Genomic DNA, 18,991 nt, shown 5'->3' on the forward strand with positions numbered 1-18,991 from the left:
TTCAGGGCCTGAGTCCACATACACGCATAACATACGTAGAGAGAAGAAGAAGAAGAAGAGTTTGGATTTGATATCCCGCTTTATCACTACCCTAAGCAGTCTCAAAGCGGCCAACAATCTCCTTTCCCTTCCTGCCCCACAACAAACACTCTGTGAGGTGAGTGGGGCTGAGAGACTTCAGAGAAGTGTGACTGGCCCAAGGTCACCCAGCAGCTGCAGGTGGAGGAGCGGAGACTCAAACCCGGTTCCCCAGATTACAAGACTACCGCTCTTAACCACTACACCACACTGGCTCTCACCACACTGTACTAAAGAGATTCTAGTACCAGACACTGACAACACACTCCTGCCAATCTCTTGCTTTCATTTGATTAATACGCTCAAAGGTTTTGCCCATTTTTGTTCTGAGATATCTGCAATTCTAGTTCCTTGGTGATGCTGGAAAATGTGACCTCTGGATCAGTCATTATGCATGCATGTCATTATGTTGCTGTGCCAGTGGCTTTTTGTAGATGTTGTATTCGCCCCATTTCCTCTTATTTCCTGTGCCCTTTCTGCTTTCTAGCTTGTAAACTCTTCTGAGCCAAGGTCAGGCTCTGGGTCTGGATTATAAGAATGCAAGAAGAGTCCTGCTGCATCGGGCCAAAGGCCTGTCTTGTCCTTTTCTCGCAGTGGCCAACCAGATGCCTATGGCATCCTCACAAGCATGGCATGGGTGCAATAGCCCTCTCCTCACCTGTGATGCCCAGCAGCGGATACTGAGAGGCAGACTACCTTTGAGGGCACTTTATACCTGAGGAGAGACTCTACCTCAGTGGCAGGAGGCTTGCTTTACATGCCAAAAGGTACTGGGTTCAAATTCCTGGCAACTCTTATTTTTAAAAGGGTCAGGAAGCAAGGGAGTGGGGAAAGTCCCTCTGCCAGAGACCCCAGAAAGCCATTGCCAGTCAGACTAGGCACTTCTGGGTTAGATAGATCAATAATCTGAGCCGGTATCAGGCAGATTCCTATGTTCCTAGGTCCGTTTGATAAACCTCCATAAATAAGTGAATAGGGGAGGAATCCTCTGTCAAGAGCTATTTGGACATCAAATACTTGTGGGAGAAATATTTGAAGTGGGGCCACGTCCTGGTTCAGCTCGTGATTTTATGAGGGGAAAAGTCTTAGGTTGGGACGCAGCCATTGACAATGGTAGATCCACTGTAGTCTGTTTTTAACGTCACTTCCATGTGACCTGTTATATTGAGTATTTGGACGGTGGCGATTTAATAAGCATCCACTCTGGTTTGTTTGTGGTGAGGTTAGATGATGTCGTGTCAAAGCAAGTGTCAGCCCACACTTTACAGTCCATTTCCCTCCCCCCGTCACTTTTTTGCAAAAAGTCCAAAATCGTGACACACACACCCCACACACCAAAAGTTCTCTTTTATTAAGCAACTTTATATCTTGTGCAATCAAACTTTTTTTTAAAAAATGTTGTACTTTGTGGTGCTTTTTAAAATGTTGAGAGGGTGCTGTTTGTTTGTTTGTTTGTTTGTTTGTTTGTTTGTTTGTGTGGTGTGTATTCCACAAAGCACCTGTCTCTCACAGGACCACAATAACAGGCCAATTGCCATTGCCCCAGAGCATTCTGGGAATGGCTGGTTCTTGCTGCGCTCTTACTTAAAGAGAGCATTCCTCTAGCGTGAAAGCAGAGAGAGAAAACCTGAAAACCATCGCCCTTTCAAGCTCTTGGAAGCAGACTGGTGAATATCATAGAATCATGGAATCATAGAGTTGGAAGAGACCACAAGGGCCATTGAGTCCAACCCCCTGCCAAGCAGGAAACACCATCAGAGCACTCCTGACATATGGTTGTCAAGCCTCTGCTTGAAGACCTCCAAAGAAGGAGACTCCACCACACTCCTTGGCAGCAAATTCCAGCTCTTACTGTCAGGAAGTTCTTCCTAATGTTTAGGTGGAATCTTCTTTCTTGTAGTTTGGATCCATTGCTCCGTGTCCGCTTCTCTGGAGCAGCAGAAAACAACCTTTCTCCCTCCTCTATGTGACATCCTTTTATATATTTGAACATGGCTATCATATCACCCCTTAACCTCCTCTTCTCCAGGCTAAACATGCCCAGCTCCCTTAGCCGTTCCTCATAAGGCATCGTTTCCAGGCCTTTGACCATTTTGGTTGCCCTCCTCTGGACACGTTCCAGTTTGTCAGTGTCCTTCTTGAACTGTGGTGCCCAGAATATGAACTCTACTGTGGTCAAATGTGAGGAAATAGGGGAGGGAGGGGGGGAATCTGGACTCAGGAACTCCAACTCCCATCATTCCTAAGCACTAACCATTCTGGCTGGGGCTGATGGGAACTGGAGTTCAACAGCACCTGGAGGGCCACACACTCCCCATTCTTGAGGCAGGGGAACGACAATCAAGCATGGGGTGTCAATGTTTCTAGCACATAGGAATGGCTCAGTGAGCTGGGCTGTGGCAAGGTATTTTGCGGACAAGCCAAACATCTCAAGAAGTGTGTGGGTGTCTATATTGTGAATTAGGGGGGGGGGGGGAATGCAGCGCTCTAGACCTCTCCCCCTGGCCCTTGTGACTCTTACCAGGCCACACCCCTCACCAGCCCTGCTTTGCACCTTCCTCACGTCTTTGCCGGACTGGACTATGCCCTTGAACTCTGAACAATGCCTCTGATGTGTTCATGTGAATAAGTGACCCTACTTTGTAAAGGTAATATGTGCATTTGCTGTTCCACCCATGTCTCTGGCCCTGCCCATCACTGCCATGTGGCCCCCAGAAGCTCATGTGGCCCTCGGAAAAACGTTACCCTTTTGTAAATATTGATAGGCGATACGTTGCTTCACTGAAGAGGGAATCGCCCTGTCCGGAGGAACTGTTGGTTGGCATGTCAAGTGATACATATTGCAATAGTTGGAACATTTTTGCTCGAGGAAGAATTTGGGGTCCTCCTTACACTTTTGCCCTCTTCCGACCAGTGTGAGGTGAGCCCACATTTGTTCTTCAAAGGGCGTAGGAAGATGGGGCCCTTTGGCCAGACTGCAGCATCTTAAAGCCGCCTCGAGACTTCACCCAGATATTTCAGTGTGGGGACTAAAACAAATAATTTATCTGGAATTAATGGACCAGGCTCTCTCTGTGAGAGATGCCGCTGAGGTGTTAGTGCTGCAATATTAGGAGGCAAATAACAGTGATACTGAGATTTCTATATTTTATTGTATATGCTCCTTTGTTTTTGTCACACACACTCATCGCCTGTACTCCCGGATCAACTTGGAAATGTCGTTCTGTTGCTTTTGTGGAGAACACTGTGCTTATATGGGTGTGAAATGCAATGAACCTAACATCTTGTGCGCTTCATTAGCTTTTTTTCACTTTGGGAACAAGACTGGAAGTTTGTTATACAACCAGGACTGATTAAGAATGCTTTTGTGCAGAAACCGAAAGGTGAAGGTGGTCTTTCTAGGAAGGTCAGGGGTAATTTTAGAAAGACATGAGTGAGCACAGAAACACAGCTATTTAAAGAAAGCTCAACAACGGTGCTGCACAGTTATAGGAACATGGCTGTGTTTCCTACGCAGAATTTGTGTCACACAAGAATCAGGTTGCAGGATTTGTGTCAGCAAACTCTTAAGTATACGACTATATATGAATATATTTTTACTGCTGGGGGACCAGGGAGAGGCGTTTGAATGATTTTCTGCACCAAGTGCTAAAACAATTTGCCTGGCTTTGGGCACCTTGACTTGGTGGGTAGGCAGTGCAAACAATTTCTCAGGAAATCGTTTGTTAGGTGAGTGTTTGCATAATGAGTTGATGATTTCCATTTATTTCTGTGGGGAAAAATTTAATGCGTTCCCGACCATAGAATTTCAACCCCAGCATGAGGGGGGTGGGAACCAGGAAAACCCTCTGAAACCTTACAAAAGGCAAACAAGGGGGAAATGCTATCATTTGTCTGATCTAACCCCTTACCTCCCCTTCCCACCTCATGGTTTCTCGCAAAACGACTGTACACACAAATGTGACTCGTTTAAGGTTGCTTATTTGTTTACAGTACTACATGTAGGTCTGGCTGTTTAGATACCTGAATCTGTGGTGTGTACAGCGAGGTTTGGGTGTTAATTCAAGTTTGGATAAGTGAATTTGTGCACAATGAGCGACTGAATATGGGATCTGTGTGTACTTGGCAAAAAAAACAAAACATCAAACAGAAACAGAGAGAGGAAAGGTTCTTTTGATAGGGCATAAACTTTACTTTAAATAAAATACACATCGGAAGCCGGTCATACAAACACCCACGCGCACACACACAGAGTCGCTATCAGGCTGCCTCAAACCAGCAACTGGTTCTCATCACAGCCAAGGTCTAGCAAATTTGTTCCGAGAGGCCAAAACCGCCCCCATCCCCAGAAAACAGAGACACGGGGGCCTGTGGAGACCACTGAGGAGGGAGAAGAGAGAAAGGCTTTCCAGACCCACCTTTTGCTACTTAAATTTGTGCAAATGTCATTGCCATGGAGCAAAAGTGCCTCCCATCTTTTGACTGGGGCAATCAGGGATGTACCAAGTGGGTTAGATAGGTAGGAGATGTCTCAATGGAGGGAGCCTCCCGCCGCCTGTCTTCTCTCGTGGTAGCGCTGAAAGGCACCCTCAGGCTGCCAGTCTCTCTCCCCAGCTTCTGTACCGAGAGCAGATCACATGTCTACACGCTGGAGAAGCTATAGAGAGACTGGTGCCTGCCGTTGTATATCTGTTGCTGGGGCGAGATAAATGAATGGCATGCCTCATTTTACTGTAGTGTATGTCAAAAAAAGCCCCATAGGGAGCGCAAGAGTTCTGTTTCTTTTTTAAAAAAGGATATTTTCCTATATCGCAGTCTGTGGTGGCAATCCAATGAAAGCAGACTGGGGAGGTTCTCTAAAATGCAGACAGAGGTTTTTAAAAAGTCGTCTTCTCAACACCTACTCAGCCACCCAAAACAAATCATGTAAAAAGAGAGAGAACGAAGCAGCAGCGCTGTTTCTTTCCTGCATCCTTCCCTGCTTTTCTTCCCTCTGTTTCAAGCGCTCCAGCCCACCTGGAGAAAGATGATGGCGTCGCTAATAAGCCAACAAACCTAAGGTGAAATGTGCAGGGGCCCAGAATTGTCCCCAGCATACAGTGCTCCCAGGAAACAGGTGCATGCTGGTGGGGAGGGGAGAGGGGGAAATAAGGGGTGGGGGGAATGGTGGCTTGATGAACGGAGGCCAGCAAAATGCTTGAAGTTTCCAAGCAACTGGGGGCTGGGTGTGCAGAGGACGGCAGGGCGTCTGGGTTGCACCAAAGGCTGCAAATCGCGGGGGAAATTCAGCCCCACAGCCGCACTTCAGACCAATGCGCTCCCAAGACCTGCCTTTCTCTGCGTGATCATTCCTTTCATGCCCGACCCCTTCTTCTCCCCATTTCCCCAGGAGGTCGGGGGCGAAAGGGACTGCAGCAGAGAGCGGGGGTGATGGGGGCACGTCAGAGGCTGATACTGCGGTGGTGCTTGAAGGGGTGGGGCTGGGCTTCGCGGCGCTGCTCCCGCTCCTCCAGCTCGTCGCTGTTGAGGCTGGCGGCGTCGGACAGCCCCAGCAGGTGCTCCACCGAGTCGAATTTCTGCAGGTCGGAGGCAATGGTCTGGAAGCTGAGGACCGAGAGCGTGTCGGAGGAGGAGGCAGGCTCGGGGGGCAGTGCTGCCGCGCCGTACAGCAGCGCCGGGCTGGCCTCGGCGCCCACCGGGGAAGCCCTCCGGCCGACCAGGCGCTGGAGCCTCCGGGCGTGGATCTGTTCGCTGATCTGCTCCAGGTTCCGCAAGGCCACAGAGTAGCGCATCTTGGCCTGGCCCACCTGCTGCTCCAGGGACGTCACCCGGGCCTTGTGCTCCTGAAAGGCAAAGAAGGAACAGATGAAACATTAGGCCAACATGCACACCAACCAGGCTTTTTTTTCTTTTTCTGGCAATGCTTTCATTTTTATTTTATTTTTTACTTTGACAAAGTAATAATCATGAATAAATAAGAATAAAAATGTGTACCTCACCCAAGAGACCATTCCATTGTAACTATCCAACCTCCCAAAATTTCAACACCTCTTGCGATGGTTTGACCCCTTTCCATTTTAACAGTACACATTCTACAAACAGCTCCTATGTCTTCCCAAACTCATTTTTTCTGTATATGCCACGTCCTGCCTTAACGGCATGGGTTAATTTATCATTAATAGCTATATCCCACACCTCTTTATACCATTCTTCTATTTTATATTCTGCTTGCCCCTTCCTAGCTGTAATAATTTGTGCAGCTTGCCCCTTCCTAGCTGTAATAATTTGTGCAGCTGTCAATAAATTTATGAGCCAGTCCTTCACAGCCTGCGAGCCTTCCACTCCATTGTAAATTGATAATAATGCTACCTCTGGACTTTCGATCAGCTTTAACCCAGTGATTTATTTGTTATCTCCTTAAACACCCTTTGCCAATAAAAAATAAAAAATGTACATATTTACACCCCCGCCACATGTGAACATAATTCCCTGTTTCCTGGCATCCCTTCCAACATAACACCAAATATTCCTTGCTTGTTTGATTAAATCTGACTGGTGTTAAATACCATCTCCAAACTATCATATTTTTTGCTCTATAAGACTCACTTTTTCCCTCCTAAAAAGTAAGGGGAAATGTGTGTGCGTCTTATGGAGCGAATGCAGGCTGCGCAGCTATCACAGAAGCCAGAACAGCAAGAGGGATTGCTGCTTTCACTGCGCAGCGATCCCTCTTGCTGTTCTGGCTTCTGAGATTCAGAATATATTTTTTCTCGTTTTCCTCCTCCAAAAACTGGGTGCGTCTTGTGGTCTGGTGCGTCTTATAGAGCGAAAAATGCGGTAATTTATAATAATTTTCTTTGATTCTTATAGATAACATTTTCAACGCACCATGCATTTAAACCCCCAGGCACCCACTTTAAACACTCGCGGCTCCCCCCAACAAAGGATTCTGGGAGCTGTCGTTTGTTAAGGGCACAAAGGCTGCCTGGGTGGGGCGAGTCCTAGGACCCAGAGGAAGGTCTCACCTCAAGGATTTGGTTGAACTGGGCCTTCAGCTCAAAGTAGGGCTTGCTCTTCACAATGACCCGCTTCAAGGACTTCTGCAGCGACTGCACCTTGGCCTCAGCCTGCTGGCAGAGCTGAGTGACGCGCTGGTGCTCCCGTTCGCTTCGCAGACGCTCCTCTTCAGCCTCGTTCACCTGAAGCGCGGAAAAGGGGCAAGTCAGAGCGAGGATGCTCTCCAGGCCTTGAAAGCTCACACTGGGAACAACCTCCCACCCACTCTGCCGTCACTTTGTCTTCCCCAGCAACCAATTCTTTCCCTCTTCCTCTATTTTTCCCCCAATATTTTTTATTAATTTCCCAAAATTTTAAACTAACAAACAAACATCATACATCATAACTGTACTTAATCCAATCTTGATAACATTGTTAAGAAACTTCCCTTGACTGAATTTCATTATATATCATTGTAACGGATTTCCAAAACAAAATTATTATTATTATTACAATGCGTTGGATGGTATGGTCTGTATCCAGCGGCGTAGTGGCAAATTCAGGAGTGCAGAGTCTTTTTATGATATTCACAGCCAAGCCCCCTTCTAAGATTAGACAATAATCTGATAATTATACAGTAACAATGAGAGGTGTCCTGCAATGATCGGTGCAGATCTCCACGTGTTGCCTTTCAGCTAGATCTGCTGTTTTATGTGCACATACACAGGCACATGATTTGGAGTGCTCCGTATCTTCCTTAAGAGTGCCCAGAGCTGCGTTTCCCACGAAGGTCCACTGAATGTCACAGAATTCGCACACCGTTGTCTTGAAACTGAAGCACCTTGCGCTTCCAGCGTCCCCGAATCCTAGCTTTGGGGCATCCAATGACTAAAAAACTACCCTTCCATGCTGGCTGGGTGGCTCTAAGATGCCGGAGACAGGGACGGACCCTGCTCCAGAAATAGCAACAGGCCTTCAACCTCCTGTGACTCCAGACCACTACCCCACTGGAGGGACTTGCAGTCCTTTCAGTGTTGGTGGGACACCATCACCCCTGAATCTGGCCAGACTACAGCGGCCACCATTCCTGAGTGTTGACTTGTGCTGGCTGGGGGCTGATGGGAGACAAGAGTCTGACGACATCCGCAGGGTTGCAGGCTCCCGATTCTTGTAGGCCTTACCCCTCACCTTGCACGTAGCGTGGTTGAGCATCTCCTGCCAGGTGGGGTCCAGCCTGTTTTTATCAGCCATGACCCCCTGCTCAGCCACGAACACCATCTCCCGGGCTGCGTTGTGCATGCTGACGGCTCGCTCGTACCGCAGGGCAGCCTTCTGGGTCTCTTGCTGTGCCTGTAGTGAGTGGAGGAGAGAAACGCAACGCAGACAAAAATTCCATTAAAAATCCCCCAAGCTTTTGTTTCCCCCCAGAACACGCATACACCCCTCTCCCCTTGTTTTAAGCACTTCATCGCCCCAATTCTTTCACTCACACTAGCTAGAGCAGGGTTAGCCAATGTGAGACCACCTCTGGGTGCTGTTGGACTCCAACTCCCATCAGTTCCAGCGGTCAGGCATGATGGGAGCTGGAGCCCAACATCATCCCGAGGACACCACATTGGCCAGCCTTGACGTAGAGTTATAATCAGAGAGGAGGGAAAGGTGGAGATTTGAAACACACAGGGAAAAGAATTACATGGTGCAGCTCTTGCTGGGGTGTACCACGTCAGACATGGAGGTGGCACGTTCGACTGCTCCCTTACTTTAAATAAAGTAGATCTCTTCATATATAAAACTAGCGTATCAGAAAAGAGCCAGGAGCATTTTGCAACCAATTGCAACCGTGCAGAGATCTCTGGATGCCAGACTGGCGACTGGGGAGAAGGATCTGAAATATTTCCCTTGGAGTTTGAATTTGTGTTATTGTTTTATTTGATGTTTTAATGTGTTGTTAACCACTTTTGAGATTTATTCTTTAAAATATAAAGCGGTATAGAAATTAATAATAATAATAATAATAATAATAATAATAATAATAATAATAAACAACTCCATTCGGGGGGGGGACTCCATCCCACTGTGGTGACCTTAACCTAGGTTTAAAGTGCCATTTCGCAATTAGATTATATATCTGAGTTTCTAACAGTCCTGACAGGGTAGGGTTTTAATTAAGTGCAAGTCGGCTATTTTGTTTTGTTTTGTACACAGTTATTCATGTTGACAGACACCCACATCATCATGGTCACGTCATCCATTGACATTCATGTTATCTGAAGCTGCTAATTGTGGGTTTTGGTCCTCCACACTGCTGTAAGCCATTCCGGACAGGATATGCCCGGCTGTTTAAAGCTGGGAACAGAATTACGTGTTGCTGATAGCATTGTGTTTACATTATTCCTCACAGGTAAAGGATGGGCCTTCTGCCAGAAGCAGCTCAAAAACCCAAGGTCCTGCCAAGAGCCTTTCAATCCATTCCTCCCCCATGCAAAATAATTCATAAAACAGCTTAAATCCTGCTTATAAAATCAGTTGTCCTGGGACAACTTTTCCTTTTAGCCCCCAATCTTAGGTACGGGGGATGCAGCAGAACAGGGGTCAGCAGCCAATAGGAACCAGGCAGAATTTTGAGAAAGTGCCGTGGGCACCAGTCACAAAATGGCTACTGTGGGAGAGCGGCAACGCAAAATGGCTGCCATCTATAAGATCAGAAAGGGCCCACAATATGCTGCAGGCCTTCCCGCTCAAAACAAATGAGGAAAAGGCACCTACATCGGCCATCACTGTGCTTGCTCACAAGAAGCAGCTTTGGGTGGGAGGCTGGGTGTCCAATCCTGGCACCCAGTGAAATATGAGCATGCGCAGAGTGGCATTCAATGTGCAAAACAGGAATTCCGAAGGAAAAGCAAACTATTTCTGACACATTGTGGACTTTTAAGGGAATGTTTACTGAGACTTTTCATAGGGGCAGCTTCTTTCCACTTTTGACAATGACTTGTGGCTATTTATGACACAAAATAAAGCTTAGAGAATTCCGGAACCCCCAAATCGCATCCTTTAAAGATTTCTTGCTCTACAACAGCTGAGGAATAATGGCAACTTCAGAGGTGAAACAGAGGGAAATGTTAACAGATACCTCCTTGGCCAAGCGCCTGGCCTCGTAGTAGGGGCGTGCTTTCTCAATACAGTTCCCCAGCTGGGAGCCCTGAGCATTCAGCTTCCTGGCAGACTCCGACAAGATCCTCCGATACGTGGTACGGGCTTCCTGTTGAAACCAACGGCGCAAAGTATGTCAGTGTTGAAGGAATCGGCCTGCATTAAATGCATGCCTAAGATGGATTTTACGGGTTGCTGCAGTGCCGTGGCTGGCCCCACAGAGCTCAAGTGCTGCGTGAATCATATATGCACAAGGGTGGATCACACAGGGTGTCTGGAACGCATGGTTACTTCGCACACCCATATCCGTGGGGCCCTGATGGAGGTGCACTGCTGGTGCACAAAGCTGCAGATTGCAAACAGGTAGTAAACACGACCCCATCACATTTCGACTAAATATCAGGAGGAGGCTTCCTAATGCTAGGAAGTGTTTGGCTGTGGAACAGACTGCTACTGGTTGTGGTGAGCTCTCCTTCCCTGAAGGCATTGAACTGCAGGCTGGACCGCTGCCTGTCAGAGATACTGCAGCTGCACTCTGCAGATCCTGCACTGAACAGCGGATTGGGCCCCCAAGGCGCCTCCTATGACAACCACAACTAATAATAATAATAATAATTTATTTATATCCCACCCTCCCCAGCAGAAGCCGGGCTCAGAGCAGCTAACAACAGTAAAATAATACAGCATTCTAAAATCAATTCATTGTAAAATCAGTTCAAATCAAATTGATGGCAACCATTGGGCTAGAGTTCTGTGAAGAATTACCAAAGGAGGGGGTCAGGCTGTGCCCTGGCCAAAGGCCTGGTGGAACAGCTCTGTCTTGCAGGCCCTGTGGAAAGATGTCAAGTCCCGCAGGGCCCTAGTCTCTTGTGACAGAGCCTTCCACCAGATCGGAGCCACAGCTGAAAAAGCCCTGGTTCTGGTTGAGGCCAGACCCTTTTCACTACAACAGGAGTCTCTAACCACCAACCAGCCTTGAGACATGGGGCTGTAACTTATATTCAGAACAGACCCATTGAAATGAATGGACCTAATTTGGTCATGCTGATTGCCACTGGATACAACCACGGTAACCTTATTACATCCGTGGTCCTCAAAGTATGAGGCAGGTCTACATGGGGAAGGATGAGCTGCAGACGACTCCAAACAGAAGCCAGAAAACAGAGCTTAAACTGAGTCGTACCTATTAGCTGATATTTTCCTTTTATTTTGTTTTTCCGCAATTATCTTTCACCCTCACATTAGTAGAGGGAACAAATTACCCCACACGAAAGGGCAATTTTCAGTGCAATCCCTATACATTTAAGTAACTGCAGGGACAATTTCCCTCCCTAGTTACCAAACGTGCCACAGTGCAGGCGGCGAGTGAAACTGGGGACCCCTGCCTGTTGACTTGCCAAGGGATAACGCAGCCTCCGTGGAGGGGACAGAAGGCAGGAAGTGTTCGGAAGCGGAAGGGATGCTGAAATTGCTTTGAAGGTGCTGCCTTACTCACATCCAGCTGCAGCTCCACTCGATTGATCTCTTCGTTGGCCTGATTGAGGTGCTCCAGCTCCTCCTGTGGTCAGAGAGAAAGGCAGACTCAAAAGACAGGCACCAGCATAGTGCAGAAGGACACATTTGTACAACTTCCACCCCTTCATCCCCTGAACCCTTTCCTAGCAGGCTTATAAGAACCCAAGAGAAGCGGCTGGATCCAGCCACTGGCTCATCCTAGTCCAGTAACCAATGGGATGCCCGGAAGCAAGACATGACTGCTACAGACTCCCCTCTTGCAATAGGGACATGGGTAGAGCTGTGGTCTAAAGCACTGAGCCTCTTGGGCTTGCCGATCAGAAGGTCGGCAGTTCGAATCCCTGCGACAGAGTGAGCTCCTGTTGCTCTATCCCAGCTCCTGCCAATCTAGCAGTTTGAAATCATGCCAGTGCAAGTAGATAAACAGGTATTATTATTACGATTATACTCAGTTTACTGCCTCCAACAGTGAAGTTAGAGTGTGGCCATTGTGGTGAATAGCTATTGATAGCCGTGTCTCTTTTTGTGCTCATGCTCTTAAGTGGAATGGGAAAGAATGTGTTGATTTCTATATTTTCCCGATGAGCACTTATTTATTATTATTATTTTTATTAATTGTCATCGTCATCGTGGCCCAGTTTCATTTCTGTTTTTATATTTGGCTTTAATCCTTTTGTGTGTGTGATTGCTATTTTTATTATGTAAGATGCTCTGAGACACTTTAGTGGGAAAAACAATATAATCAATGAATCCTCCTCCTCCTTTTTAAAAGCCATCCATGTTGGTGGCCGTCACTGCCACTTGCAAGAGCAAATCCCGCAGTTTAACTCTGTAACTCTTGGAAAGTGTCGGCATATGTACCTGGCACTACCTGTAAACACATGCAAATTGTCAGTAAGACAAAACCTGCATCCCTCACAATAAGTGATGGAAAATTATATGCAGCTGCTTGCTGGACATATTCTGCTTAACAGATAGAGCATATGTATATATAAACTGGGGATCTAAGGCAGCAGAGAATGAATAGATGGAAAGAAAGGCAGGAAAGAAAAACAGCCAGGCCTCCGATTCCTATTCCTGAATGTAGAGGCAGAAGACACACAGAAGGACTCAGGTTCAGTCTTGAAATCTCCACCATCTTGGCAGTCCCATCAACCCCAGCCAGCATGGTCAATGGTCAGGATTGATGGGAGTTGTAGTCCAGCAACCTTTGGCGGGCCCACAAAAGGTCCCCCATCCTTGACTTCAAGAATCTCAGGTAGCAGGGCTAGAAAACATCCTCCTGCTGCTAAAGTTGCAAAACAATGAAGCAGGGATGGAGCAATGGAGAACTTCTGAAACAACAATGGGACACTAGGTCAGCCCAAGGCACGATGGAGAACAGCAGCAACGGATAGACATAATATATTACAAGGACAGGAAGAAACATTACGGACAGAATAATTGCCACATACAGGAAGAACAAGGAGAGAGTCTGAATGCTTCGCCTGTAGGCGTATAAATCATTTAATGTTGCATAAATCATTTAATGCTGAATGGAAGTTGTTAAAACTGCAGTTGCAATACAAGGGATTATTTCAACTGGAGCATAATTGAAATTTATGAACGCAGAAATAAAGTAAATCACCAAACCATCAATTCTAGCATGCGGAGTGGGGCCATCTAAATTGTATAATTTGGTATCTTAGTGATTAGTATTATTAATTTGGCATTGTTATAATGAGGCTATTATTGGATTACTGTAATTGAAAAGTAATAAAATTGTTGTCAAAAAAAGAAAAGGAAAGGAAAACATCCTCCTCACCTTGGGAAGCCCAAGATGCCAGGAAGTCTCAAGAGACAATGGAGTGTGCCTCTGGGGGTGAAGTCAAACCGCTGACTTAGCAGCACCCAAGTGACCTCCCTGGGGCGCAAGCCTGGGCAGTGTCTATGGAGGTCCTGAGCTGCCCAGAGGACAAGACCCCGCTCTCGGCCTCACTGATCTGGTCCAGAAAGCAGGACAATACATTTGGCACCTGCCTGGCTGCAGGAGTTGCTGGAAGGAGACATACAAGGCGCCATTCTGCACATGCTATAAAGGGAAGTGAGTGGCAGATGGGGTTCATCAACCTGGGAAGGTGGGAGAAGGAAAACTCTTATCCTAAACTCCGCTGCCTTTTGGGTTATCACTGGGAGAAGAAAAGGCTAAGGAGTAAAACCCTACACAAATCCAGAATGCGGTCCCTACCTTCCACTGGGCAGCAGATTTGAAGTGTGGTACCCACCCACCCGGGATGCGGGTGGCGCTGTGGGTTAAACCACAGAGCCTAGGACTTGCCGATCAGAAGGTTGGCGGTTCGAATCCCTGTGATGGGGTGAGCTAACCCAGCTCCTGCCAACCTAGCAGTTTGAAAGCACGTCAAAGTGCAAATAGATAAATAGGTACCGCTCCAGCGGGAAGGTAAACGGTGTTTCCATGCGCTGCTCTGGTTTGCCAGAAGCGGCTTAGTCATGCTGGCCACATGACCCGGAAGCTGTACGCCGGCTCCCTCGGCCAGTAAAGGGAGATGAGCGCCGCAACCCCAGAGTCGGCCATGACGGGACCTAATGGTCAGGGCTCCCTTTACCTTTACCCACACACCCAATTTACTTTCCTCTCTGCAGTAGCGCCAAACGGCAGGAAGGGCTGGGGGAGGATGAGATGGCAGCGGTTGTCACACCAACCCGGGGGTTGCAATTGCTGATGGTTCCTAATGCCAGGCCTGTAAATAGCAATAAGCTCCCATACTCTCCCCCAGAAATAGATGGATAAGGTGTTTTTCCTGGGGGAAATGTACCACTTGGAAAAGGGCAGGGAGCTTCCTGGTGCCTGAAACATACTGTTCCTGGCAACCCCATGATCACTGGATGATCATTTTCATCTGTAATTTCTTTCAGAATGTTTTAAACTGAAATGGTTTTAACAGTTTTGGAATGTTTACGCCTTGTTTTTCCTCTTAAACGGTGTATTTGCCTGCCGTCTTGGGCTCCTTGGGGAAGAAGGGCGGGGTATGAAAACCAATAAATAATGCTAATGGTCCCCCGTTCATCCCATGACTGTAAATGGACCCACTTAGCTTCCACAGGATTGCTGCGCTGGGTGGGTGCCAAGAGCCAAACTGACTGCTGCTTACTTTTGCGCAAAGGAATTTTTGCATTTACTAAAACAAAAATGCTGGCAACTAGCCCTGAGGCAAAAGAAAAAAACAAACACACTATTGGGCCATTCTGTTCCTGCTTGATCGGAAATGCTAAGTGGCTCGCTGGCAGAAGGGCCAAGAGGCGAGTCACAGTAGTTCAACTGGTTTCTGTCCACACTTTCAATACAGCCTTAGAGCAAACCAGATTACAAGCTTCCATGGAGCAATCCCCAAAGAACTGAATGACAACCCCTCCCAGGCCTGCCATCAGGCAAGTGAATACAGGAAGAAGTATCGTACTGGTTTCCAAGCATAATTCAAAGTGTTGGTGCTGACTTTTAAAGCCCTAAACGGCCTCGGTTCTGCATACCTGAAGGAGCGTCTCCACCCCCATCGTTCAGCCCGGACACTGAGGTCCAGCGCCGAAAGCCTTCTGGCGGTTCCCTCACTGTGAAAAAAGTGAGGTAACAGGGAAACAGGCAGAGGGCCTTCTCAATAGTGGCGCCCACCCTGTGGAATGCCCTCCCATCAGATGTCAAGGAAATAAGCAACTATCTGACCTTTAGAAGATATCTGAAGGCAGCCCTGTTTAGGGAAGTTTTCAATGTTTGATGTTTTATTGTGTTTCTGTATACAGTGGTACCTTGGGGTTATGCTTCAGGTTACATACACTTCAGGTTACAGACTCTGCTGACCCAGAAATAGTACCTCGGGTTAAGAACTTTGCTTCAGGATGAGAACAGAAATCGTGCTCTGGCGGCGTGGCAGCAGCAAGAGGCCCCATTAGCTAAAGTGGTGCTTCAGGTTAAGAACAGTTTCAGGTTAAGAATGGACCTCCAGAACAAATTAAGTACTTAACCCGAGATACCACTGTAAGCTGGAAGCCACCCAGAGTGGCTGGGGCAGCCCAGTCAGATGGGCAGAGTAAAAAATTAAATAAAATAATAAAAATGCTATTTTTCTTACCTGGATGCGGGGGTCAAGCTCCTCCTCTTCCTCCTGCTCCTCTTCTTTCCTCTGGGAAGTTTTGGCATCACCGCTGCCACCGTCACAGATGGCTTCAGACACGGGTGTCCTCTGCTCCTCTCCCTCTTCGGTGGGCGTCCTCAGCTCCCCGGGAGGTGTTTCCCGCCCATCACCCATGTTCATACCCAGCACCAACCTCTGGTCAGAGTCCTCCATGCCCAGCCTCCGACGCCCCTCTACAGCCTCCTCACCCGGGCGGTTTGGCCTCGTCACAGAAAGGCAGGCACCATTCTAACGCCAGGCCCATCCACAGAGCATTGGCACAGGGCTTCTGGGTCTGCAAAGATGCATTTGGCACGCGCGGCAAGGGAAGCAGGCGGAAATTTACAGCGCTGGTCTGGAGAGCGATGGGGCACCCTCCAGGGACCACACGCTGACCGGAACAGAAGAAAGGATGCCAGGCGATTCTTTGAGGAGCTTAAAAGGGCTTTAGTCCTGGAGGTGCTGAGAGAAGCACATAGCAGCAGTTGCTCACTCACGGAGGGGGTGGAGAAAATTCCCCACCAGGCATATCCTCCACCCCCTCATCTACAGCACACCCTTAAGACACCTCCTCCAAAGCCGCATCCAGCAGCAAAGGCGAGAGAACGGAAGCAGTCAAGCGCAGGCTGGGCTGGGGGGGAAATGAAAAAGGAGACTGGTTAACTATGCATATTGTAAAAAGGTAAAGGTAAAGGGACCCCTGACCATTAGGTCCAGTCGTGGCCAACTCTGGGGTTGCGGCGCTCATCTCACTTTATTGGCCGAGGGAGCTGACGTACAGCTTCCAGGTCATGCGGCCAACATGACTCTGGAGAATCAGAGCAGCGCACGGAAACGCCGTTTACCTTCCCGCCAGAGTGGTACCTCTTTATCTACTTGCACTTGACGTGCTTTTGAACTGCTAGGTTGGCAGGAGCAGGGACCGAGCAACAGAAGCTCACCCCATCGTGAGGATTCGAACCACTGACCTTCTGATCGGCAAGTCCTAGGCTCAGTGGTTTAACCCACAGCGCCACCCACGTCCCAATGCATATTGTAAAAGGCAGCAAACAGCAAAGCTACATCCCACTCAGCCAGCTGCAAACTCTGTGTGCGTTTACACATTTGCAATCTTATTCCGGTTGCGCCACAAATTTGGTTGTGCCTAGGAATTTAATTCGGACCTATGTACCTCTGGCACCTGAAAATGTTATTCTGGCTTCAACAAAAAGTGACGCAAGCATACAACAGAAGCCGTCCACCAGATCTGTAGCTAGATAATCTCTTGCCACAATGGTTACATGTCACAATGAAGAACATTGCCATGCTCACCACAACTATAAGAGGTTTGAAGCTCTGCCAGGAATGTTTATTGCTTTCTTCTAGGCATCTAACACGACAGATAAGAATAGGAATAGGTTGTGGGAGAGGCCACAGGGAGCTTGCAGCCTAATGCATAAAATATTTCTAATCACGTTTAAATATTTAACAATTTGTTCCTGATCAGTGTTGATTCTCTCCCACCCTAAACATATCAGCACCCGAGATAGATAATCCTCATTTTCCAGATTGCTAGATGCCAAGAACTCATTTCTAGGCTTCTGGGAACACATGTTGCCATAATAACTCTATTGTTCTTGTGACTGGAGACACACAGCTCAGTCCTGTATCTACTGCTCCTAATCAACAGCACACAGTTCGTATCAGATCAGCTGTTTATTTATGAACACACATAGTGCCTGCTGGAGCTATCAGGACCAAGATCATTTGCCTGTGACCTAAACTGCTTCTCTCTTTGTGCGTTCTGAGTTGCAAGATCAAAACCGCATAAACTTCAGAGCTGCTTTCCTATAACTCTTGAAAGGCTTCTGATCATTATGGAAGATAAAGCAGTAAGAGACTGGACAAAGATCCCACTGCCCTAGCCGCCTAGAAATGACAATCACCCTCCACACCACCCCTCAATTTCCTTTCTGATGCTACCATCCCTGCCCATCTTCAAATCCTTTTAAATCCTATGAAGCATTGGGCATGCCTCAACAGCCCTCTCCCCTGCAGAAGCAGAGTCCAAACATGTCTAATTGAACCAAGAATATTTGCTGTGAGCCACCCGTAATTGGTGGGGTATAAATAGTAGTAGTAGTAGTAGTAGTAGTACTTCCCTTATCCACTCACTCCTGCACCTCCCCCAGTTCCCCCAGCCCCGGTCAATATGTAGATTGTACATGACTTGGGGCAGGGACCTGTCCTTATTTCCACCCCCCCCCCCATCGTCTGCCAAACATCATAAACATTGGCAGCACCGTATGGAAACGGTCAATTGCTGTTGTTGCCTTTCGACTTCAGCTGCGCCCTATGTGAAATCTCAATCATCCATTATTATTATTAATAATAATAATTTTGCGCCACTCTCCGCTTAAATAAGGGCTTTTTCCCTCTCCGGGAGCTGAACCACCCACCCTTGCCAGTACCCCTACCACCCGGCGGTCGGTCGCTCCCTCGGCGGAGGCGAGGAAAGGGAGGCTGCCAGCGCCCAAGAGACCACCACCCCCCTTGAACCCGGGCTCGAGCTGCCATCGCCCTCCTCCCCCCGCTGGGCCTCTACGCGCCGCCTCCAGCGGGGATCCCCTCCCTCTTTTGCGTCGGCCTCCGGGTTCCCCTCCCGGGGAAGCGCGCGCAGGGAAGCCGGAACCACGGGGCCCCCACTAAAAAAAAATATTTTTTTAAAAAAATCGCTCTATTTACCTCCAGCTCCAGCTGCAACCTCCTCCAACCCCCGCCCAAGCGGAAACGGAAATCCTTCCTCTCCTCTCCCCCCTCCCCGACCCCAGGGAAACCACCCTTCCCTTGCGCCCGGCCCTCGTCCGTACAGCATGGCGCTCTCCATGACTCCAAACAGGGCGGCTGTTTTTGCGCAGCGCGCATTTCAGCGCCCGCCATGGGGTCTTTGGGACGGGGAGGGGGTCTCCAGACAGGCGCGGGACGGGATTTTTAGGGGGGCAAGGCAGGATATTAGACTTCCAAAGGACGGTTTGAAGACGCCCTCCGGGAAGCGCCATGTTGCGTTACGGACAAGGGAGGCCCTGGAAGCTGAGCTGGGCGCGCAA

At 48.2% G+C, this 18,991-nt stretch overlaps 1 protein-coding gene across 2 annotated transcripts; it reads right to left on the reverse strand.

Annotated features, from left to right (window-relative positions):
* Positions 1-4,246: 4,246 nt before the first annotated feature.
* Positions 4,247-18,701, reverse strand: SH3BP5L (SH3 binding domain protein 5 like). Of its 2 annotated transcripts, XM_081902958.1 has the most exons (8): positions 18,630-18,701; positions 15,864-16,536; positions 12,948-13,073; positions 11,720-11,782; positions 10,205-10,333; positions 8,263-8,424; positions 7,104-7,277; positions 4,247-5,921 (listed from the first exon to the last, which is right to left on the reverse strand). In XM_081902958.1, the coding sequence occupies exons 2-8, from the start codon at positions 16,077-16,079 to the stop codon at positions 5,520-5,522; spliced, it is 1,272 nt and encodes a 423-aa protein (XP_081759084.1). In that variant the 5' UTR covers positions 16,080-16,536; positions 18,630-18,701; the 3' UTR covers positions 4,247-5,519. The 2 variants fall into 2 exon arrangements, with proteins under 2 accessions (XP_081759084.1, XP_081759085.1); XM_081902959.1 differs by lacking the exon at positions 12,948-13,073.
* Between the last annotated feature and the right edge of the window lie 290 nt (positions 18,702-18,991).

The sequence above is a fragment of the Podarcis melisellensis genome (genome assembly GCF_964234715.1).
Source record: "Podarcis melisellensis genome assembly, chromosome: 2".
In the NCBI taxonomy this organism is placed as follows: Eukaryota; Metazoa; Chordata; class Lepidosauria; order Squamata; family Lacertidae; genus Podarcis; species Podarcis melisellensis.